The 25719-nt window shown below is 42.7% G+C and overlaps 2 protein-coding genes across 6 annotated transcripts in view; both read left to right on the plus strand.

The window, feature by feature from the left end:
- The first annotated feature begins 5921 nt into the window (after positions 1-5921).
- On the plus strand, positions 5922-7921 carry LOC143322379 (monocyte chemotactic protein 1B-like). The gene is made up of 3 exons (XM_076733542.1): positions 5922-6074; positions 6872-6989; positions 7083-7921. Exons 1-3 carry the CDS (start codon positions 6008-6010, stop codon positions 7195-7197), a joined length of 300 nt encoding a protein of 99 aa, XP_076589657.1. The 5' UTR covers positions 5922-6007; the 3' UTR covers positions 7198-7921.
- A 1308-nt stretch (positions 7922-9229) lies between these two features.
- Positions 9230-25719, plus strand: part of LOC143322167 (septin-7-like) — a 43759-nt gene continuing 27269 nt past the window's right edge. For 2 of the 5 annotated variants that reach the window (XR_013077276.1, XM_076733151.1), the window contains exons 1-2: positions 9230-9542; positions 14535-14634. Coding sequence is in view for 4 of the 5 variants with exons in the window: in XM_076733151.1 (XP_076589266.1) it covers positions 9504-9542; positions 14535-14634 (139 nt within the window). In the remaining variant the exon portion in view is untranslated. Of the gene's footprint in view, positions 9543-13822; positions 14066-14534; positions 14635-25719 lie in introns of those variants that run through there. The other 3 variants (XM_076733153.1, XM_076733154.1, XM_076733155.1) reach the window with 3 other exon arrangements.

Raw genomic sequence — 25719 nt, forward strand, 5'->3', positions numbered from 1 at the left:
GCTGACAGAAAGGTGCCACAGTCTCCCTGAGAATCTGCTCTTAGGGTCAATAAGTCACGGTTAGGGGGGGAGACACAGCGGTAGCCGATGTAAAAATTTGTTTAATAGCTTTTACTTTTCAACTGTCCTATTCTGTTACACAACACCTTAATACTGCCGAACATTTCATCAACACAGAGACAATGCAGCAAGCATCAAACAGTGGGACCTATGTAACGCTACACCTTCATGATGATACTACACTTTTATATTGATTTTAAAAGTTGGAAGGGGGGGGTTAATTCATTTTATAATTTGGAGTCTATCTTGTTTTGCTAATTGTTCTGTGTTTGTATTTTTGCATATTTTTAAAACAAAATATCCGAAGAAAGTGGTGGGAAAAGAAGCTGATTGATTGATTAAATGTGAAGATGTAAAGGCAAAGTGATTTGGTTTGTGTTGGTGTTGTATGTCCATGGTGAGTCCCATCCCTGACAGAGGAAGGCTACGTGGTGGGACCCTGACATTCAGTCACTTAGGCTCTCATTGGATAAATTATGGGAGCAAATGTGAACTCACAGCTCTTTTTTGGCCTCACCAGTGCCTGAGAAAATTATCCATCTCTAAATGCTCAACTGTGTTTACTAGCTGGTCTCGAACTGTTTTTTGGTGGGGGGGCAAGTGGAGTACAGTGGGTTTTAACCGAACTCTTTCACTGAAAACAGCTGCCTGTTGCAGCTTTGAGCTTTGAGACCGAACCAAAGATGCTAGAATGTTCTGTAGAGCTGAGGAGTCAAATAATGCTTTATTGCTTCATCAATATGAGCCGCGCCTTTCACATTAGAGGTAGTAATTTTTCCCAACCATCATATAAAAATATTGATAAGTGCAGCTTTAAAGTCAATACAAACTCCCATGTGCATACTACCATATTATTTAGTGTGCCAGAAAAAGATTTAGTATATCTCAATATATAGTATGTCAAATGCAATACCAGGTTTAAGGCTTAAAGTCATGCATAATTATGGACATGAACTCCTGAGTGACTGAAATGTGTGGGCTCTGTCATGTAGCCATGTAGGACCACGAAAGGCAGCGTGACGGCCCTGGATCAGGGCTCGGTGTGCCCAGTGCCTCCACACAGGGACTGTGTTTCATGATACTGTTGCTAATGACAATCAAGCAACCAGAATGAACAAATCACAGCCTCTGAAGTATTTGTAAGCCTTCCCGGGCCTTCTGTGGAGCTACAGTACACACCCCCCACACAGACCCCCTGCACTGCCAACACCATGAGCAAACACAGGAGGACCATGCAGGAGTCAGTGGAGAGAATTACTGTGGCGTTGGATAGCACACCCCGACCAAGGCTCCTTTTCTCACTCCAGTTTTTTCTCAAATCACTGTCCAAACAAACAGTGTCACAAGGACATTTAACTGTCCTGATGGTCATCTGACGGTTTCTGTGATGAGAACATAGACACCAAAATAATGTGCGTCCTCATGCAAACACCTCTATTATGCTGACTGAAGATCAGGATGACAGATTGTAAAGACTGAGGAGTAACGTAGAATTGATTTCAAACATGAGATTCACTCATATTCACACTAACAGGTCACTCTTCCTTCTCTGAATCATTCAACTAATAATCAGTCAGGACTCATGCATTGTTGTGGTGCCTATAGTCTAAAGTAAGCTAACCAATGGCTCAATCGTGGAGAAATGTCTGTTCTGAGAATTCCTGAAATAACTGTGGTATTTTGTCACATTTTTTTGATCACCAATCACTGCCCCCCTTGTGTCCACATCAAGATCAGGACAGAATTATTCCACAGCTGGCTCGGGGGACACCGATTCTGAGATGAGCTCTAAGCTTCTGCAGCTACGTGCACCGTTCGAATGCTTCAGGCTTGCTGTGTCGGTAGAAGTGATTCCTCACTTTGCAATCCTTTCCTGCTTTCATTTTCTATAATGTGTCTCAAGTGGTCATGTTATGTTTAATTGGTTTTTGTGTTTGGATGGAGGGCGTTTCTTGGTGGAGTCATCTAGCTTGGCCTCTGTAATGTTGGCTGGGGGATCAATAGCTTTTCTCTTTCTAAGCTTCTTCAACAAACTGCTGATTTTCTTCTGCTTTTTTAAAAAAAAAATCAAACAAACAAAGGAGTTTTCCCTCTTTTTCTGTTTCTTTGTGTCGTTATTTGTTCAGGGGTCATTCACTGGGCTGCAGTCCAAGTATGAAATGACCACCTTAAAAACGCAGGGGCTTCAATTATGAGGCCACAAAAGCCTCACAAAACACAAAAGACAAACTCAGTTAAAACTTAAACCTACATAAAATCCTAAAATACTAAAATAAACGGCAGTCAGTGCTTTGCCTCTGTGTTGCAGTCATGACTTTCTTTTTATCTGTAACACAGGTTATGGCAGACCCACTGTATTAATAAAAAGGTTAAAATACAACTACCTCGGGGTGTGTACACCCACTACATTACCCAACAATACAAATGATATAAAACGTTAGAATAAAAGTTAGAACAACTGCACAGTCCAGCTTACCAGAGCCACAGATTCTTAACAGTCACATGGAGAGCACAAAGGATAGTCTGAGGGGGGTGAGGCCTGTCTTCGCTCACCTGCTGCCCATCAGCCTACTTAACCTCTCCCATACCTTGCCTGATTGGCTGTCCGCCCCTGCATGGTTCTAGTGTCCACCTGCTACACAAGCTTGTGTGGAAATAATAAGTCAATGTCACCACCAACAGTGACGTTAATGGTAGTAGTACTACTGTGGTCAGTGGAAGCTCTCGTTGACATTAAGTTTCACTCCTGAAAGAGAGTTGGTTGTGTGCAAGCCCAATTCTTTCTGTTTCCAAAATAAAATGACATATTCAGAATGTCTAAGAATATCACAGGGTTTCTGGCATTCAAGCGAGACTGGCATTTCAAAACAACACTGACATAACGTATACGGAAGTGAAAGAAGCTCATTGGGGCTCTTCTGCTTTTGATTAACAGAGGGAAAATCTTGCTGTAAAAATTTACATATGGTTCTGCATCAAGCGTGAAAAAAACCTTCGACTGAAACTAAAGTCAGTTGCCATATATGACCAATGTACAGTCATGAGACTGAAACACAGTCCAAGCACTTTGTTCCAAATGATTGAAGGACATTTAATCTGCTGTGAGACATCCCTTGATTCTCTGATACTACAGCCAGAAAGACTCCACAAAGATTTTTTTTTTTAAAACTGCACGAGTCAAACTGGTCAAACAAATGTGGATAATGTCAAAGGAGTGGATCATAGAGACATGCCCAGAGAGAATTATCACCTGAAGTCGAAGTGGAGCCTTTAGTTCTGTCTCACCAATCTCATCAGCCTTGTTCTCAGTCGCAGGTCGTTGTCCTTAAAAAGGTCTTAAAGCCCACTGACCTACTGTTTCCTGCTTAGACAGGAAACTGTAGGTCAGTAGTGGTGAAGATCATGGAGCATTTCGCTGCTACACAGCCAGATATTTTTCTCCAGAGGTGGCACAACATCAAATGAATGCTAATGTTGCCCTGCGTGTGCTCGATGTGTGAATAGGCTCTGTTTGCCTACACACATGACCATGTGTTTTCACTTTGCTTCACTGCCAACACGTGGCCAGAAAAAATCAATAGAAGCTGCTTTAAAGCTGCACTAATCAATATCTTTTTAAGAACAATGTGTCAAGAGACTATGTTTAATGTGAACGGGGTCACTCGAAGTGATGAACCAACAGAGAATCATCATTCGTCATCTGCGCTTCAGAGGGTTTTTATATCTTTCAGCAGATTGATTTGATTTTATGGCAAAATTTACTGTTTCATTCAGTCTCAACACTCTCATCAGCATCTCTTCCAGATGAAGCAAACATCTCTCACTGTGCACTATCCACCCAGCACCAAACAACACGGTGGAGCATTTAGCAGCTAAAACTATTTCGCTCAGGGGTTAGAGGGGCAGAGTGAAAGCACAATGAATGCTGGACTTAAACAAGAAGGCAGAGCGTCGACTTTAAACGAACGCTAATGTCACTGCTCGTCTGCTGGGTGTGTAAATCAGCAAAAGGTTGATGAAATGTTCTCCATAATACATCCAAGTTGTGTTTACAGCTGGATACACTGCACACAAGAGACCAAAAAACAATTAATGCTTCGAGTCTTACATCTGAACATCAGTGAAACAAACCTCACAGTGAAGTAATTAAAGTGACATAATTGAACTTGTCAACTGAGCGTGGAAGTCCATTCCTGATCTTTGATTAGTATTTCGCCTTTAGGTCCAGTAAACTAGCTTTTCTGACCTCGCAACCACATGGTCATCATCCATTTTCAATGCTGATGAAGACCAAGACACAGACTAACATCAGATTCTTTTGTCAGACAACTTAATAGAAGAATTACTCCTGAAAAAGAATAGTTCCAGAAGCGTGCACACCTTTAGTTTAGCGTGGACGAAGGAAGCACGAGGGCTGCTTAATGTTTGTAAATGAAACTGACTGAATCATCACATCCATCCAGCTCCCCAGGCTGCTGAGTGTTTTCATGCATGAGTGCTTCCAACATGGCCAGAGGATTACTATGACTACCTCATGCTGAAAATACAGAACAGCGATATGAGTCAGACATACAGTAAGGCCGGAGATGTACCGGAGTTCTCAGACAAAGCTCGCCATTTTGTGCACTGATGATGAACACTGCTGCAGTCTCTGGAAGCACACATTTTATCCACCTATTTCCTGCTCTTTTGAAAAGATCATTTTGCATACAAGCGAGCAATAGAGCCCAGTTATTCCAAACTTTTTTCCCTGGTAACTCATTCAAATGAAATAATGTCTTGTGAAGCCACTAGTTATGAGCAGTTCAATCAAAAAAATTCCGAATTTGACCACCATGAAGAGGTACTCAAACGTATCCTGTATTGTCCAACAAAACAGAAAAAATAAGAGAAAAGCTGTAAGAAAAATTCTGCGGTTTTCTTTCAGGTCCCTTTAAAAGTCCCATAAAGGTGAGTTTAGGTCTCAGGGGAGTAGCCTTCATACTCATCCTGTAAAAACAGTTATGTAATGTCATCTGTGTCTCTGGAGCAGCTTTGTCAGGTCTGACAAAATAGCAGAATACCCCTTGAATCATCTATCATCGATGAGTCCTTATGATCCAGCTGCATGAAGTACTTCTTGTGAAAACCCTTAAGAATCCCCTCACTGGTTTTTCCAGTTTAACTTCCATTGTACTGAGAGCTGTATTGAATACTATTATAGCTTACTGAAATGATAAAAAACTGGAATATTGTCAGACAAAGTGTTCAATATTACAAAAAAATCTAGATATTTTGTGGGGAAAAGGCTGGTTGCTGCTGGTTTTTATATTCATTAGATTACATTGATAAACCTGCTCTCAAAGATCTTGTGAAGTCTGTTCTGTTATTTGATTAAAGTATACTAACTGTAAGTCCTTTTGTCTGTTTAGTAGATTTATTCATGCAGTTAATAACTGATATTTATGGTCAACCACGCTGGTTTGTACTGAGCTACTGCACAATGCTAATGCAACAGTGCACAACAAGTCTAAAAGAGTCAGAAAAAGTACCCATGAGACACTGGTGATGACATCTAAGAGGCAAGACCGATAAACTGAAATCCCTGTACTTTTGATCGCAAGCAGCCAAGCCAGATGAAATTTACAGGGAAAACACATTCAACAAGCAAACCTGTATTTCCTCATTTCTCAAGCTGGCGTCATCTCTCAGCCTCAGTTTAATTAGGGAACTGGCCCGCACATGAGGCTCTCGGTACGCCCCCACAGCCAAAGCACAAGTTAAAGGTGAGAGAGACACGTCATAGTCGAGACACAGGATGGAGCCCTGGGTCTTCCCCGGCTGCTCCTGATCAATATAAATGCAGCAGCAGATGGAGCATCAGTTCACACAGCAGAGAGAACAGGCTAATAGCTCAACTGAGACTTTTACCTACTGCTACACGTGAAGGGAACACACACGCTTCAGGATGGCTGCTCCTCGTCTCGCTCTGACTGTGTTTGTCCTGATGCTGGGGGTCATCGCTCTGACTGAAGGTAAGGAGGGGCTTGACAATAATACTGTATACTAATGTGTGTATTCATATATCATTTCTATATAATCATTTTGGAGCTCCCTCTACACTCAGATAGCTGGCTGGCTGTAATCTTGAACTTAAAAACAAAAGCCTTAAGCATCACTAAAGCTACATTAATCAATATTTTATATACTGTGTATACAAAACAAATAGATCACATGTGTCATGTGAAAGAGAGTTTTGGTAAACCAAAACAGAGCTCAAGCAAGTGAGAACATTGGACTTGGAGTCATCATGAGGTCATAACTACAACTCAAATTAATGCTAGAGGCTCCACAGTTGATGGATGTGTAAATGGGCAACTGTTTGCATATTAGCATATTAGCCATAACAACTTTATAAGGGGATAATATGTTTCGTTCTGCTGCCCCCAAGTGGCAAAAAAAAAACATTGATGCAGATTTAAATACTGAGAAATGCTGATTTGACAGATCCAACATACACTCATTGTATGAGAGGGATTTGACAGTGTTTCAATCAATAAAATATGGTTACAATTTGAACACATATAATACTGAACAGCTTACTTTCTTGAATTGAACCAGTCCTTGTTTAATCTAAACAGCAGAATAAGAGTTTTTCCATATCACAATGGAACAACAGCACTGGCCCAATCTCTTCCACTAACACAGTGTCAGATTTCACTTCATGCAGGCCCGCAGGAAATTAAATGGGAGGAACAAAGAAACAAGCAAATGATACATGTGAGTCTGTGAGTTTGTTGTAAACTGTTCATTTGTACGTGTTTGCCGGTAGGTTTGCGTGGCACTGGACCAAGGAGATGCTGCTCACGTTTCAATGAGAAGCCCCTGAGCAAAGACAGAGTGGTCGGCTACGTCAGGACCAGCCAGCGCTGCACCAACCCTGCCGTCCTGTAAGTACACAACCTCAGAGACACATATTACCAGCACCGCTGCGTCCACACATGAATGCACTGACTGACTGTCTTGTTTACCTTTGTGTTCAGATTGAAGACAGTTGCAAATCGTCTGCTTTGTGCCAGACCTTCAGACCCTTGGGTGAAGGAGCTCATCAGCTACCTGGACGCCAAATCTGTCGCAGGAGAGACATCCAACCTGTAGTCGTGGCAACAGCATATCTGCAATCAGGGCCTCCAGATAAGAGAATCTGGGCACTGAATGCATCGTGATGCTGCAGCTTTTCAAACTATGACTTTTAAAGAAGCCTGCAAATATGTTTCTTTCTCCACCACAAGGTTTGCATGGGGCAATCAAAAGCTAAACAGCAGCTTTCTGTCTATCTCTATGCAGAGTATATACTATTTTTTTTTTCGTGGCACATTTACATACATAACATAGTACATTTTTCTGCCATGCATAAGGAAAAATGTATACGCAGCATGGTGTTACGGTGCCACTCTTAAAATTGACATTTACACTATATTTTTTTAAATTTTTACATTTTGGATTAAAAAGTTTTATTTTAGCATACGGAACAATTGGTACATTTTTGCCTCATACAACACTCAAAGTCTGACCGTCAGCACTGTGAACTACTGTTGTATTGTAATTTGAATTGATTTACAGGAACTACACTCACTGTAAAAGAGCATCGCCTCCCAACACGACTTGATGTCATCAGTAGAGTATAAGCTATGGGTTACCTCATCTTTTCTACAATAACCCACTGTGAGCTGTTTTTTCAAGTGCTATTTTTTCTATTTACAGTCATCTTTTGATCTTAGTTACTTGTACAGATAAGTAACACAATTTGACAAAAAAAAATGTATTTATTTCTGTATCCTTATGCTTCTAGTTTGATCTTCTTGAATAAAAGCAAGACATTAGCCCTGTGTCAAAGTTTAGCTCTGTGGTTATCGCTCTTTATGTCAGGGGTCTAGTTTACATATATACAGGTATTTATTTAATTCCCTTTATAATATTACATTAACTAGTGTGTGGAATCACACATGCTGATGAAATGGAGACATGCAACTCAGTAGGAAATGGACAAGTTAAATTCTGTAAATATTTGATCAGGATGTCTTCCAAAATACTTCTTGTCCCTGTGAAACTAAGGTAAGAACGATTGTGTTTCTTACGAATTTGTCAAGAAATTAACTTGAACGTCAGATGCTATCGCTTTCTCTGCCACTAGAGTGCGCCAATTGATAATTGAATGTCACAACCAAAGCGCTACAAAAGACCTGATAGTAAGTGCAGGCAAATCAATTTTGGCCAAACCCAATGTGTGAGAAGTGTATTGCCATATGTCATAAAATCATCTCCTCCGAGTCGATGCTGCTCCTAAATGGTGCCCTATTATATTATTGATAAGCCGACGTTTAAAGAAGGCCTGCAGTTTGTAGCCGTTGAAGCAATTACAAAACATCTGTTTCACTTGATGTCAGGTAATTGTTGAGTACCGCTATTCACGACAGTCTTTGAAAGCAGCAAAATTTAGCCTCTAGCACACGGGGGCTTCACACGGAGTCCGATCACTTGTCTGACCAATAGGAAGGTGATTTCAGGTCCCCCTTCAAGTGCGTCAAGCTCGCCAGACACAATCAGGGAATGACCGGAAGTTAGTAAATTTGCTATCAAAATAAACGTTCAAATCCCACCCTATCGTCAGTTCTCATTTTATTGTACAATAAGTTAGTTTCTTTTATTGGTCTTTCTGAAAAACTTATGCAGATATGAGCACATCTGCATTTCAGAAAACAACTTTTAGTGTAGCACTACACCTAGAACTGTAATGCTACAGTTAAATGCTGTCAAATGCTGACAAAATTAACATTAGCTTGTTAAATTTGTCAAACATTTTCATGTCCAGAACAATGTGGTTACTAGTATAACTTAACAATATGGACAGAAGACGGGGTATTGTGTTTTAGCTTTTAAGAAAGACTGAAATACGTGGTGAGAGAGGTTGTGTGGCGGATGCTTGTGGATAACTTGAAGCTTGAAAGAGGGGCTTAGTTTTGGTCTTTTATAAATCAGTTGTTATGTACGTTATTAAAAACAAATAGAGCAGAATTGTTCCACACACTGTGTTATTGTACCTTTTTTTGTCAGACGCTTCACAGCACAAAATATTTTTTTGTCATAGTACGTTCTATTCTGGAAATCTCAACCGGATGTATTGTTGTTTAAATTCTGGCCATTTGCCTCGAAAGGAAAAATAGTCGGAGCATTTTTCTTAGCTGTGCTACATCTGGTAGTAGTATCCGACAGCGGCCATATGTAATTTAATCTCATTCATTCATTTTCAGACGCACTCTGCCTCTTTTTGTTGACAACAATCGAAGGTCTTCGGGTGAGAAGCTGCGCGTTTCTCTCCACTCCGTCATTCTTTCGGACGTTTGGACGTCAGTTTATGCCTCGGTGACTGTCCATTGTAGGCTGGGTGGTGACAGTAAAGCACAATGATCGAGCGACCAGAGACTGCGGTTCCCAGTATCGCTGTAAGTCAGTTTCTCTTCGATATAGAGCCGTGAGTGTGCAAGTGTTAGCACTACTGTTATCAAAATGCTAATAATTGAAATCCCCTTTGGCATACCCTAATAATCCGTTTCGTTCAGGCTGGTAACGACCTTTCATGTGTAACGTTATAGAGAGAACTGCATACCAATCTCCTTTAACAATCTCTCTGTTGTAGGATATTTTACATATCTACAAAGACATGGACTTATATAAAACACCATTCAGACCTTATAACACGTTGATATACTCTGCTGATAATTTCGGCATAATGTGATTGACCAAACAACATCTATTTCAGTCAATACTATCGTTTTAAAATGGATTTTGCATGAAACCTATATGTAGCCTTGGTCTTGGTTAAGTTAACAGAATTTACAATTTTATGTATTTTTTATTTTATTTTATTTTATTTTTCTGCAACAGATTGTGTGTGTGGTGGATACTGTGTTCATTTAATTTACTGTTTGGACCTAACTTACAAAAAGATAACATCATAATGTAATGGCAGTTACTTGAAGGGAGGCGTACTCGAGGGTCACCTGAACATTATGCAGACCAGCACTGATCAGGGGTACGCGTTGCGTTCGCAATCATTGCTCGTCGCGGTTGGGAAAGAGATGGACAACAGTACTTTTTTCTTAAAACGTGCTTTCACACCGACCTTAACAATGCTACTGGTGACACTATGAAAATGAAATTGAATAGACCACACGTAATAGCCCCAGCAAGCTATGATGGCCTGATTATGCTTGTCGTATCAGAGCCCCAGTGAGATTTGCCCTCCTGTGCCAAATTCCCTTAGGAATCAACCCGTTTAGACAACGAACACTCTAAATGAAGCAAAAACAAAACAAAACACAAAACAAATGTGAATTTAATGAAGTGAAACGCTTCTTGCTGGTTCGTATTGTATATTTGGTTGAACCACTTACCACTAGAGAGATCCCTTCATGCATAATTTTGTACATAATTACATGTATGTACCGTCACGAGATAGCATGGCCTCCTTAAACTGCGTAATTGTTGAATGGAGTTTGGTTTGACTGTCCACACAAGCAGAACCCATTTGGTTGACCACATCTGGCTTGCTTGTTTAGGGAATTTTACACTGACACTTACATTTACCAATGAGTGATTACTCATCACACAACACAGCACACATTGTGTTTGTACTGAATCTGGTTGGTACAGTCTGAGGTGATTGACAGTGGTCTTTCTTGACATAACACCAAGGGGGTGGGCATACACAGTGTGCTCCTTGAGAGATAGTGAGGGAGCAGTTGGTACAATGTGCTGAGTGCTAAAAATAACAAAAGAAAGAGATGACACAGGCCCTGTTTTCACATGATTCCTGTCCTCCTTCTGCAAGTGATGCAATATATATTACAAAATCAATATCGTATCTGTAATAACTGGAAGTTTGAAACAGCTGATGGAAGCAATGAGTGGGCCTCAGCATCAGGGGGGTGGACTTGGCAATACAGATGATGTCAGTGAACCAGGCAGCTACTATCACCACCGGGTGGACTGGGGGAGGGGTTAATGTCGACTCGCCTTCCTCTCTCTCATTCCCCATTACTGCCCTCTTATAAGTCCCCTGCCTGTCCTTCTCTCCATAAGTCATTTTCTCATGAAAAAGATCCATATTAATAACAACGCGTTGCATAACGGCCAAGTGTCATTGCAGCATTGCGAATGTTGCAGTGATGCTATGATGGATACAATTATTATTAAGCTGGAAATGTGACATGTCAAGTGTGTTGTGTGTTGCGTGTGTTCAAACCCCGCTGTGTGCTGCAAGGTCCCTGTAAATAAAAGCGTTTTTCATTAATGCGCACATGAGCGTGCATACTGTATGCTGGTGTGTTCGCACGCGTAACACACACACACTGTTTTACTCATGTAGTGCATCATTTGATCCACAGACTCCCACCTACACACACAAACACACACACACACTCACAGGCTAAACACTGACAGCCTGCGCTAAAAAGCTAAATGAGCAACCCAGTGTGTCCCATTACCTGAGCCACCCACAGTGCAGCTACAGGGAAGTGGACAAACCATCAGAGGTGGCACCTTATGTAACACTCACACTCTCACACACACACACACACACACACACACACAAAACTTGTATGTGGGTGGATCAAACATGGAAATGGTGGAAAGTGCTTCAGGCTTGTTCAGCGGAGTTACGCTGGCTGTTGAGCTGCATGTATCACAGAGTATTGATGAGGCAAATAGATTGTTTCCTCTTTTTTTTCCACGCTCTGTTTGTCCGTAACATCCACTGATGGAGCTGATGTCTAATTTACAGTTTTCTCAATGTGACTCTCTCCTGTGGCACATGTGGAAGATATAGTCTAATGTTGAGTTAGGCTAGAAATGAACGTTTACTAAAACTATCTGTCTTGGTTGGTTAGTTTATTTAGTTGCTGTTGTCCACCTGTGGTGTGACAGAAGTTCCTCACTGATTCCAGCTGCAGCACTGCAGTCCTGACATCCTGACACAATATTTTATTGTCTTTCAACCCTGCTGTTGTAAAGCTTCATGCTTAACCCGAAGAATACAGCTTCCTCATATCTAATGACTTCAGATTCTTGTGCATGCAGGGCCTCAAGTTGTTCTGTACAGTGGCTACATAATGTGTTCATAATTGATGTCCTGATCAAGTCGTTTTGGTCCTGATTCTGATCCAAGTCCTTCAGTATTAAGTTCTCTGCTGATTCCAAGTCCAATCCGACACTTACATTTGCTAAATGTTGATTAAATATGTATATGACATGTAACAATAACAGCTGTAGAAACCAAATTTTTCACACTCTATTTTTCACAATCTCCTCGATCGAAATGCCAACAGTCCTGGTTCAAAACTATTCAGCTGATCTACTTGAATTATTGATCTGATATGCATGAAAGATGAACTGAAATTGACGTGATTGCTAGAGAGAAGATGTGTCACTCTGTGAGGTTTGTTGGAGCTACAGAACAATCTTTGGAGTGCGGTAATCATATAACTCCGGGCAGAATAGCCTTCACAAACATACCTTTCAGGCTTCTGGTCTGAATTGGCTGTTCAGGCTGGAAGTTAGTCCTCACTGTTGTGGATGTGTGTGCGCTTTGTGTTACTGGGTTAGCTGCTGAACGACTTTCTGCTGCTGCTGCAGCCGTTCACTTGATCTTCGGCTCAGGGGCTGTTTGCTGGTGTACTGCTCGTAGCTAATGATAGTTAGAGTTTTAGTTTTCCCAATCCATGCATTATTCCAGCCTGTGACTGAGCTCATAATCAATCACTGGTGCACCCAAGTAGTATTTCCCATTCAGTGCGTCTTTTTCGACTTTCCGTTTACACAGAGTCAGTTTTTGACCACAATAATGAATTTTTAGAAAAAGGCTCTCCGAAGCAGTGCTGGGCCGTAACACATTCAGCAGTGTGACTCTCCTACAAAATTTTGGGGCCTTGGTTTGTTCTTGTATTTGCTGTTTTACTGGGAGGTTGAGATCAGAGAGGGGAGGCACTCATGATTTCTTCATAGCTGCCTAACATTAGCCGCTGGTTAGCCCACATTCAGGAATCACCTCTGTTTTGTCCAGAGCTGAAGGGTGTGTGAAGCCTTCACTGAGGATGGGATTTGTAGAGTGTTACTGTCACTGCTGCTAAGCTAGCTGTTAATGGTAAATAAATAACCATTGTTGTGCGGTTGGGCAAAAACGAAGGTTTTGGAAAATGATAATGTACGACTCTGATGTGACAAACGGTGGTACATAGTCAGTGTACTCACACTCTGTTGTAATGATTAAGTGCAGCATAAACTGGCCATGTTTCGAGTGTTGCATCATGTGACACCCTTCGCGCACGGAGAGTGCATCATACCCACAGAAGAAGTAGTCTACGACCAGAATGAAGCTGATGAGGTCAAACATTAAATATATTGTCTTTGTGCTGTTTTCAGCTGAGTATATGTCAAAAAAAAGATGAGCAAATGAGCACATTCTGCTATATTTGTTGTACACAGTGTCTCTAGATTTTTGGAATTGGGGTTGTATGTGCAGTAGCATGGGCGTGACCTTCTAATACCCCTTTAATGTCTTCACAACCACAGTGAGGTTCATTCTCTGTCTTCATTTGGGAGTTTGAATCAGTCCTGAGTTCAGCTGCAGGTGTTAAAACCCTCTTTCTGCAAACCTATCAGCGCAGAGCTGATTTTCCATTGGTGGCATGCATGACAGAACAGAGAGGCTGCTCGCAGGCAGGCCAGCAATCAATTGTGTTTGCCTCATGTAGCGTGCAGGAGACCGCACAGTGATTGGAGGCGGGGTTGTTATCTGACAGCTGGCTGGGAGCTGGAGAGAGGGAGATGGGGATGAAGAGATACCTCGCTGGTGAAGAGGGAGAAGGCAGCTGGAGAGCCTGGACTGGCCGTGATCTGGTCTGAGACCCCACTGCTTTCACCACGACCTGTCCTATTCACGAGGGACAGAATGGACATTATTGAACACGTAGGGAGATTGTTTGTTTGTGGTTCCTTGTCCAGCTTTTATCCACTTAGCTTTACATTCCCGCATTCATGTTTTAAGGAGCTGATTGGCTTCATTTACTGGATTAGAACTTTTCTGTTTTAGATGCCTTATTTTATGGACTTTGGCAGCATTGACTCCACTTCCTCTTTGCTCCTTCCTCAGGGAAAGCCTGATATTTCTCTCTGTACCTCACCTCTCTTTCCCTTAGAGCAGCCTTGTATTTATCCCAGCTGCACTTCACTTCAAAGGGTCTCTGTCGCTGCAGGACACAGAAATACTAACTGTAGGTTCACGGCTGTGTGCATATGTGCACCTCCGACTGTTTTTCACACATGTGAGATGCATGTCAAATGTCAGTCTGACAGCGTGTGTGTATGTGTGTGTTTTTTATTCCTTCATGCGGCGTGATTCCGTCATTAACAGAAAGTGTTTATGTGTTTTCCTCCAGCAGCGGAACCTGGAGGGCTACGTGGGCTTCGCCAATCTCCCCAACCAGGTGTATCGGAAGTCGGTCAAAAGAGGGTTTGAGTTCACACTGATGGTTGTAGGTAAGTTGTCAGTCATACAGGTGAATGTGTGTGTTTGCCTCTATGTGTGTGCCCATGCCAAGCCTCCACCTGCCCTCTATCTACATCCGCTCGCCTGAGTGTGTTTTCATTTTTGTCTGAATGTGGGTCTTCGTCTCAGGTTGAAAGGAGGCAAAGCATGTGTGGCATCCGGCACACTCAGCTGCTCAGGATGACGAGTTGACAATTTAAAAAGCGGTTTCTGCAGAGCCGTGTTGCCCTGTGTGGCCCCGCTTTTAGAGCATCTGCCGTGTTGTTCAGTTGCAGAAAATGTGTGCATGTGAAAATATTTTCGTTAAAGCTGGATTCCACAGTTTCCCAGGGGGAGTTTTCTCCGTAACCCCAGGACACACAATAACACATCTGTGTGTTTTGGATGATTTGATTTGGAAAGGGAGCTGCAGGATGTTGGATCAAGTATGAATGAACTTGGTTACAGACTGTGGCTAACAGCAGTGCAGAAAGAGGGAAGTGGACAGAGTGGAGGAACTCTGGGTTTGGCTGTCTGAATGGACACATGAGTAGTGTTATATAGGGAGCTGCAGCCCTGACGTCACGCCTGCCTTCCATTAGCTTCTGTTACTCAATGCAGTCTCTCATTCAGCATTTCAGCGGTCTCTCTGAAAACATGAAGCCTGTCCTTTAGTGTTCATGTTGAAGACAAGTCAGCCGGACTGCAGCACCTGCTGCCAGAAATGGAAGCTTTGGTATTTTAACACACAGACTGTATAAAACATGGACGTTGTCTCTGTCATTCCACCCATCGGTTGCTGAAGAGCCATTGTGAAGCTCAGTGACTGTGGCTCCTGCCGTCAACATGTTGGTAGCACCGGCTAATTCAAAAATGGGCAAAGAGGTGGAGCGTGGGTGGAGCTGAAGTGGGCCAAATGAAGCCTTGTTGCTGAAATACGTGCACCTGGCTGGATGCTAAGGATAGCAAGCTAGGCTAAGAAGCTTGGCTGTATGCTACTCTGCATTGCTAGCCGGCTAACCCAGTGGTCTCGTTGCTCCCGGTTGGTACCCAGTGGGTCCGTCTTATGTTACTTGAGGTAAGTTAACCTGAAATTATACAACAAAACTCAAAATAATCCTCTGTTTTCGAGATAGTACACAAGCTTAGAAATGCTTCAACGTTTTTTCATTATGTAATCGTAGTAATTTGCAACACTATATTTTGTTGAGACTTACACGATTTTTGGTGTTACGTTAGTTTATGGACGTCTAACAAAGCAAGTCAGTTAACCTGAATTTATATTTTCACTTATGAGTTGTTTGTGTGGATGTCATCTGACAATACTTCAGTAAATTAACATTAAGTTATATATGATGAACGCTATTTAGTGTTCTTACCATAAATGTTTTATTGATCCTGTTTGTAAAGCCATTGTTATTATTGCTACTATTTTTTAGCCTATTAAGAAATTACACAAACAGAACAACTCACACTACTGTTCATAATTCTCTACACTGCTATTGCAAACAATGTGGATATTTATGGTTTTGACACTGATAGAAGTCCACAGGGGACTGAAACTATCTGTACTGCTATCAGCAGCACTGTGTGAGATTAGGGCACTTTATATTTGTTTCAAGATGTTTACTTCTTGCAGCTCATCAGTCCTTGTTAAGGTCTCCACCACGCTTGCTACACACAGCATAGACTGTGAGTAGCAGCGGAAACTAGCTGCATAGACATTGATCAGGGAGGTTGCAGTTACAGATCACCTTAGGCCCCGTCTCTGCAGACTCTAAGAGATACTGAAGTCTTTGATATGCTCAGTCTTTCTTTGACATGGGCAGCTGACGTGGTGGATCTTTATTTTCCAACCTCACGCAGACCTTTTGTTCATAAGTGTTATCACCCTAAATTAAAACACTTCTCGAGAACATTTTGGCTTTTGTGCGTGCCAGTTAAATATCTGTGGCTAGTACACGCTCCCATTAGCATTGTTAGTACAGTGGGGAGTCTTGCTCGAATGCTAACCCAAGGCTAAGTCATTAGCTAGCTAATAAGCCTAGTATGAGGAGCACAGACGCTGATACCTGCTAATTAGTGCTAAACATACTCTGCTTTTGCCTCTTTTTCTGCAGGTTTTTTAGGTTTCTATGGTTTTAACTGCTCTTCAAGCTCCCATTAAAATGTTTTAAAAGCCCATAAATCTAAGTCAGTGTATCTGGTGGTGACCGCAGTCAGTTGAGTGAAAGGAGAAGGACATTAACACAAAGAAGCATCCAACCTCTATTATCTCAGCCTGGGTTTTTAGCTTCCTGTTTAGTAAACAGCCACCGTGGAAGAGTAGCAGGGGGGAGACAAAGACAGCAGAGCGACGGCTGGGGAGAGAAGCAGAGAGATCCACGATCAACTAGATCCTGTTTCAGGCCCTTTCACATATGGGCCCCTCTGTCTCTCCTCCCAAGCTTTCTTGGCTTCTGGCCCCACATACCCCATCTGATCCAAATTTCACACACAATGAATGTGAGGAGCAAAAGCGTGTGTTCATCACTCGACGCAGCCGACATAAAGAGGAGGATTAGAGGGAGGGTTCTCAGCTGCACCACAGAATGCTTTCTGTAAACTGGGATGCTGTGATGGATGAAAGCTGTGGTGACATACCTTGGTTAATGACCAATACTGGTAATAAGTTTTTTCCATGACTGTGTCAATGTCCATATATAATATCACTGACAAAAAAAACATCTTTTGAAATAAGCCCTTTTATCGAATCGTGAGGAGACAAAATGACATAGTTTGCATTTGGACATATATTCTCAGGACCTGGTTACGCCAGAATGTGACACAGCAATATCCATCTGCGTGTAAAAATATATGGCTCTGGACGCTAGGAAACAGAAGGACTGCTCCAAAAGTTGGACGGTAAACTACTGTAGCGGGCAAGCTAGCAGGCGGCAAACACGCTTGTGCTTTTCAGTCATAATAGCTATTTTTGAACTTCTGTTTTCTCAACCCTTGCTTCTTTTCTTCCTCCTGGGATGTTGCTTTTAAAAGGTTACAGGAGAGGGGAAAGAAGCAGCTAGGAACCTTGCTCAGTGTTTGTTAGCAAGCTTGCAACTGTCAGCTTGCAAGCTCTGTCACTAGGAGGCATACATTAAATAGGATGGTGCCACACAGCTAACAAGCTATGATAGCTCAATTCATTTTGGACTCTCTGTAAAAGGTCAACACTTCATCATGCAGCTTTACTTCACCCCTGCACTTGAATTTGCCATTTTAAATGCAAGATAGCTGGAAAAAATTAGCACTTTTGATACAATCTGATTTTGCAACCTGACCTGAGGTTGAGAATGCTGAGTGAGCTGGTTTCAGAGAGATTATGCATAAAAAAAAACTGTGGAAAAACTGAAATGACATTGTGGTGTCATGCATAGACAGGAAATGACCAATTGAAGCTAAAAATGGGGGAGCAATGAAGTGTGACGGTGGCTTGTGCAGCTTTAGCAATATGTCCATTGGACATATATTAACATTGAAAAACGGTAAAACAAACTCCAGCTCCTGAGTCGTAGAATCAAGCAAAAACAAAGACTAGGTGACAGAGAAAATAAGGAAATACCAGTGTTATAATACCAGAGAGACCAAAGAGCTGATTAGTGTTTTTTTTTTTATTTGAGAAGCAGCCAGCTGGACTTCCAGCAGAAGGCAGACTGTGAAAATGAAGACTGAAGGCTGGATTCAGCTCTGCTGTACTTGGCATTGTAGTGAAGTGTGAAAGCTTGGCTCGGCTCAGAGGCCCAGTATTGTTCTGTCATAGTTTTGGAACAGACAGATGGTGAATTATGAGATGACTGGGCTGATGCCTGCAGGTAACTCTTTCAAATTCCAACAGTGCTCACAGTGAGAGGTCGTTCCTTGTATTTTAAAATGCGAAGGGCTGCTTTCAACATTGCTTTTAAGAATATATCGATCACTTTCTGTTCCTACCACCGTCTATATTAAGTTTTTAGCCAACAGGGTGAGGAGATTTTTTGGAAAGGTTTTAAAGGTTTGGTCAGAATTAGGTTCAGGTTAGGGTTCAGATAAGGGTCAGGCATTTAGTTGTGATGGTCGAGGGTAGGGTAAGGGGCAAGGGAATGCATTATATCAGTGTGGGTGCTTACAAGGATAGAAGTATGTGAGCGTGTGTGAGTGTGAGATAACAAAGGTCAGACTGGCTGAAATATGAGCTCTAATATGTCTCATGGCGAGACGTTTCAGATTAACAGATTGTAATGGCATCCAGCTGCACTTGTGTCCTGTTTTTGACTGCAGCAGGCTGCATGTGGGTGGCTGTGTTTGTCTAACCTTCGTCTTTATACTTGGTACTGTTGCAAAAGACTGAACTGATATTTCTTTTGTAATTCAGTGCTCTGTCTACCATACAAGCTAAAGATAGGGACATAAATATGTGGATTGGAGTAATCAAAAGAAGAAGTGCTGGTACCTTTGGTACCTTTCAGTATAGATTTATATCCTTAATTTGAATTCAGCTTCTTCTGGTTGACATTCAGCCTCGGCAGCAGCACCGACTGTAACTGGCCACTGCATGAAGGAAATGCAGGGGGCTGCATTGATGTGGGGGTGTCTCAACAACCACCACTCAGGCTGTCGATAATCACTGTGTCCTGAAATTGCTCGTAGAATTCCCATGTTCATGATGGTGAGCAGACACGACTGCACAGGCTGTGGTCTGGTTTGTAGGTAGTGGTGTTGTTTTAGGTTTTATATATGATGATGATGGTATTGTGACCGGACTGCAGATGCTTGTCATACCCATGTGGACAGAGCTCTCCCACCAGGACACAGCTGTAGTTGTTCTCCTGTCAGTTCGATACTCCCCGAGAAGTAACGCCACCAGAAACTGCTCTTCTCTTCTGGTGGTTTTATCTTCTTTAGCCTCTCTTTCTTCCTCTCCTCTGTCCAACTCTGTCTTTTCCTTCTCAATCTGCCTCTCTCTGAGGGGGAAAAAGCTGCTTCCTGCCCCTTTGTCCAGCTGGCAGATTGAATAGAAACTCCTGGAAAGATTAGCGGGATGCAGCGCCAGTGCAGAGAGCCGAACAGAGCTGAGAGTCAGATCAGAACTGAAGGGAGCTGGGAGGAGAGGGGAAGCGATGCCGGCTTCATGCTGCTTCTGATGTGCAACAAGGCCAGTGCTTAACAGCCCCACTGCCTGTGCTTCCCTAAAGCAGCTCAGGAGGAGAGCACATCAGAAGTTTTTTTTATGAGTCTGACTTGGCGAGCAGAGCTGTGAGTTGCATGTGGGACATCGCATTAGAGCTGAAGTGATACAAGCTCTTTGAAATTTTCACTGGCTTTAAATAATCATGAAGTTCTTATCGAGGTGTCTTATCCTCTGACACAACATTTGGATCGACGTAAGACTCAAAAAGCAATCCTTTTTTTCCTTTTGGTACAGACCAAAATGTGTCCAAAGCACTGAGTGTTAGGCTTGTGCCAACTGGCAATCTGATCATAGGTGATCGACAATTCATTCAGCTCATTCATCAGTTTGCCATATGGGTGTCATCATATGTGCAGCATATGGGCCTTCATTCACTGGTCAAAGCCCGGGAATGAAGCAGCCAGTGAAGTGCGGCATGAGCTTGAATCTCTTTCACAGTCCAGTAGGAGTCTGCCGACCAAGTCAGCATCTCTTTATCTTCCTCACTGATCCGTGTGTGATTGTAAAACTGTTTGCCTGTCTGTCCGGCTGTGTATCCTGTTGTTGTTGTACTTCTCTAAGCTCGTGAGCTGTGTGTGTGCGCGTGCGTACGTGTGTGTGTGTGTGTGTCCAGATAAGACGGTCTGACAAGCTTAGGACTGACCGCCTTGCCTACTGACCTTGCAGAAGGGAGTGAGTGAAGGAAGGCTTTGTCTAGTTAATCTGCTGGCTTAACCAGATGCGTTATTACACACCGAGCACACACATTCACTCATGCTCACACACACACACACTCACACATTTCAATGCGCTGACCGATGTGTATGAAACGTACCTCACTCTTTTCCTTTCGTCTACTTAATCACTGATATAACTCTCCCTTCATCATAAAAGCTGATAATGAAGGATTTCAACTTCACCCAGTTACTGTCACTGTTTGACCAATCAGAGTGATCAAAGAAAAGAACAAACTGTGGTTGACAGAGAAGCTGGTGAAGCTGTAAAACGCACCAGCCTCAGTCAGAACATCCCAGCGTGTGGCAGTTGGTGGCCAACTCTCTAATTCCCCATTTAGAATTTCAGTTCTGTCAAGCTGTGTTCTCCAGTGTCTAGCTCTCCATGTGTCACCTCACAGTGTCCCATTTGACACTTTGGTGATGGTTATAGTTCAAGGACTGTGCTTTTCAAGTGGCTGCAGGAGTATGTGATTTTGGGAAAGCAACCTTTCGTGTTTCTTGAATACCTGCTGTTACCTGACAGGTTTTCAAGCAGACTTCAAGCTCTGCTCTTACAAAAGAAGTAAAGTCTTTAAAATGATACAGCAGATTATGTAAATCATCACAGTGTTTTTCAGGAAATAGTCCATCTGCAGTCTGCCCAGCCAACACTTAACAGCAGTCACACAATTCAAAATAGCATAAAGTGACAGCAAAGCTCAACACTCAGAAAAAGCAATACTGCTGATGTGAGGTGTAAATAAGTATATACACTAACAACACAAAAGAAACTGACATTTGATTAAACACAGATGTTATCTGTAATCACTCCATTAAGATGATTTACCAGTTGCCTGCAGTGCACAAACACAATATGTTCCAGTGCACAGAAAAAGAGGTTCTGCCAGAATGACCGGAGGGATTTAATTATGCTTAATGGGCTCTCAACTAACCATAACAATAACCTGTAAATACCCAAATACAATGTTTGAGAAGCATGTGGTCAAATGTGGCAAACAATGAAAACAGATTTCAGTTTGATTCTAGATTAGCTGCACTGCTGTTGTTTCAGCAAGCGGCAGAATAAGAGCTCCACAAAAAGTTCTACTACAGCTGATATTTTTAGGCATCTATAATTTCACACTTTTCTCTTGGTTAATTCGGCACACATGCAATAAACCAATAAGCAGCTTATTTCAATGAGACTTTTAGCTTTCGGGTTGCTCACAAAACAGGCAACGAAGGCAACAGGCCAAACCATACAGCTGCACATGACTGGAGATCCTTCTGCTTGGTGTGTTGGGTGTACGCTGAGTGAACCAGAGGCTCACTAAGATTTATTTTAAGTTTTTGGATAACTTGCCGAAAAAGTTCTAAAATTTAAAACTGGAAGTATTTCAAATGTCATTCAGCCCTATAAAGTTCTCTTGATACAGCGCAAAAAAAAGAAGCCATTTTCCTGCACATTTCACCACATTTTTTGACTTTGATAAATGGAACCGATGAATGACGCTGTAATCAGCCAATCAACACCGGCCAGTTCCACAAGTTCCTTCGTGACTCTGCAGTAAAAACAGACGAATCCACACAATCCGCTTCATCTTCTCATTCTTGCTGTCTAGAACTTAAACCATCGTTCACATTAGCCACGTTAGCTCGGCCTCACAGTCCCTCATTGAAGCCACATTTCCAGCTGACCAAACAGGATTTCCACCACAGAGAAGTGTGGGAATCTCGGCAGCTGGTTCGGAGGATAAAATCTTGAATTTATAACGGAGAATTCATCTCAGTGGAGCCACCGAAACACAAACTGATTAAAGTGATATTTTTGTTCCCTGAAGGAGATAAAACCACAGCACCGGAGGAATGCTGGCGTTTTGGAGGCAACATCCTGTCGTGCTTTATTTTTTAACCATCATATCGTGCTTCAGCAGCAGGATGATTGATGGGACAGTTCCTGCACCTGTGCCAATCAAATTCATCAACTGACATGATCTAGCCATCGAAATGAGGGCCCTCTGTGCTGGGTCAGAGCCATTGATTGTCTTTATGTCTCTTAGCAACTTAGACATTCAGAAGGAGCCCAGAGTAGAGTCACTGCTCCTTCATTTTGAAAGGAGCCTGTTCAGGTGTGTCGGGTATCTGATCTGGATTCCTGCTGGAGTCGTACCGCTGGATGTATTTTGGCAAGTCCAATGTGGAGCTGAGTCTGGGCCAGAACATGCTAAAGGGATTATTTGTCCCATCTGGCCTGTGAACGTCCCGGGACCTCTCCGGAGAAGCTGGAGGAGGTGGACATATGGGCAGCGTTTCTTTTTCCACTGTGGCTCAGGCGTGGATAGGCAGCCGAAAATGACTGGATGGATGAATGGGCTGTTAGATTGTTATGCTGTACAGGTGTTGTTTTTATTGTGCCCACACCCTGTATAATGCATTATGGGCTATGCACAGCTGTGGCCATGGCCATAAAACCTTCAGTGACTGGTTATTCCCGCAGACTGTGCACAGTTTCTCAACTGACTCTAGTGTCAAATCCAAAAATGGATGCTGCTTGTGTCCTTTTGCAGAAAGCTGTTGCCATGTCACATTGAGGACAGCTAAATGAATGCCATCATTTCAGACCCAACGCTCAATTCCCCACTTGTGCACATGGACACCAGGCAACATTCATGCACTTCATTTTGCGCCCTCTTCATGGTTTGCATCGACAGATACATCCTTGGTTAGCGAGAAACCTTTTGGATCTTTATCTGTCATTCTTCAGCTGTTTGATATTCATCATAGAGGACACACAAACATGTACTGAAAAAAAAGTCTCAGGGCTCTAAAAATACATTATGCTACCCAGAAACCCCACTCTAAGCAGGCCAGCTGAAAGTTACAAAGCAAAGAAACAAACAGAACAAACAGAGGCTGACTCATGTTTTGAAGCAGCGCCGCACGGAGGCCCTGACAAACTCAAATAATTGATTTCCAAATGGATGGATGGATGGATGGATGGATGGATGGATGGTGGCCTGTCAGGCCTGGGGGGGAATAGAGGAAACACTGACTACATTTACATACTCACCATCATTTCATTATTATTCCGAGTAGGGCAATAATCTGATTTTTATACAAGTCATGTAAACAGTTGGATTTTCCAAATTAGCCCTTATTCCAAATGTAGCGTTTTCCAGTGAAGATGTGGGATATGCCAATACTAATCAGGTCTGAGGAGTGTCCTCTGGACGTGTATACAGGGCATTCAGAATATGCATCTCAGTTGGGGTTTTTAGTGCAGTTTGCAACACACAGCCTCTTCACTGTTTGTGGTCAGCTCTGTGCATTGCCAGGTCAAATTATTGTAAGACTGGAGTAGAGATGCATGCACAAAAACAAAGGTCAGGCCACATGTACTTAATTTCATTCATTTTTATTAGCCGTGTAAACCGCTTTGTAGGAATATAATTTTTTTTATAATTTTTTTGGAATAAGGGCAAAAGCCAGACTGTTTTGTGCATGTAAGCGTTGTCACTGTTACAGCAGGACAGGCCTCATCATTATCGCTGGACGACAGCTTGTTTACAAACCTACTTCACAAACATTCCTCGTCGCCTCCGCCCAGCTCGGACTACTCCGCGTAAGTGCATGTGTGGATGGGCTCGTGCACATGTGCATGTTCATGCATGCTCGGTCACACCACTGCAGGCGAGTCTCTTCCTCTCCGTTTTCATTCTTTCTCTTTGCTCTGCTCTGGTTCTCTGCATCTCTATTTTGAGATGCACATGTCTGCTGTGACCCAGCACGTGCTGATTCTGTCAGATTTAGACTCAGGCTCGGCGAATCGCAGCAGAACACTCACTCTCTAATTTAAAAAAAACCCGAGGAAAGTGGGTTGTGTCCCTCCAAGGCTCCTGTAGCCAGCCCATGTGGGCCACCGCTGTCAGGCGAGTGCTGACACAGTTTAGGTTGCATTCTGACTCTTCCGTAGACTCTGCTGGACTTGCAGATCCTTATCTTTGCTAAAACTCTGACCTTTGCCCCCTGTTTCAGCCAGTCCCATTTAGTCTCAACAATGGAGAATTATCTTGTCCAACAGTCTAGTGGTCAGCAAACGCAACTTCTCACACATGCACTGCATATCTGTAGGCTCCTTTGTGCCTGTATGTTACCCAGATGTCTCATTTCACACTTTCTGGTTCAGGCCTCACACATGCCTGTTAGGTGTGTGTATGTGTGCGTGTGCGTTGGGTGCTAGTTAGTAGGCCTGTCAGGCTGTGAGGGGGCTAGCTGCTGCCTCGGGGCTGAGAGGGAGACAGAATGAGAGAAAAAGAGGGAGGAATGTCAGGAATTCCATGGGAAACCCACTGTGGCCATTTGTATGTTTGTTTTTCTGTCTCTCACAGTCCAGCTTGGTATTGTTCATTCAACATGTAAGGGTTTTCAATCCGCACAATACTTGTACAGTGTGCTCCTGCACAGTAATGAGTTAGCATCAATACGCCAGCCAGGTTCCTGATGCACTAGCTGTGCTGTCCGTTAAGTTCAACCATTCATCGTTCAAGCTGTAATGGCATAAAAAAAAACTTAAAAGCAGCATATCAAGTAGGCCAGCCCGGCTGACGTGACCAAACCCAACAGGAAGTCGAACATTATTTCTAGATTTTTGTCCAAACCCAACAGGTCAAGCCCAGTGTCCACCCTGTACTATGGAGAGATAGGCTGATGGCTCACTGAGAGAGAGAGAGAGAGAGAGAGAGAGAGAGAGAGAGAGAGGGAGGGGAAGAGAAACAGCGGGGATGAACTGGAAGGGTCAGCCATCCATCACTGACATTCAGGTCATTAGTCTATTTACAGAGAGCTGGCACTGCGCTTCCACTTGTCATGTGGAACCAATATTTAATTAAAGCTGATCTAGAGAGGATAATTGGGACGGACCTGCCCTCGGGGGTTTAGACGACTGCAGTGACTGGGTGAAGCATCCGTCACACTGCGCCTGTCTGTCAGGGAGGCTGACCTGTCATCTTTAGCTCCAAGTCCTCCATTTCAGCTGTACAGACCTTAATAACAAAGCATTCAGTTTTTTACAGCATTTAATGTGGTAAAAGTTGGTTTAACTGTTGTTTCAGCAAATGGAGATTGAGATGGTGCTTAGTGTCTATTTACATGTGTCTATGTTGTAAAAAGCATCCTGGCTATTCCTAATTGGTGTT

The sequence above is a fragment of the Chaetodon auriga genome, chromosome 6 (assembly GCF_051107435.1).
Source record: "Chaetodon auriga isolate fChaAug3 chromosome 6, fChaAug3.hap1, whole genome shotgun sequence".
NCBI classification, from domain to species: Eukaryota; Metazoa; Chordata; class Actinopteri; order Chaetodontiformes; family Chaetodontidae; genus Chaetodon; species Chaetodon auriga.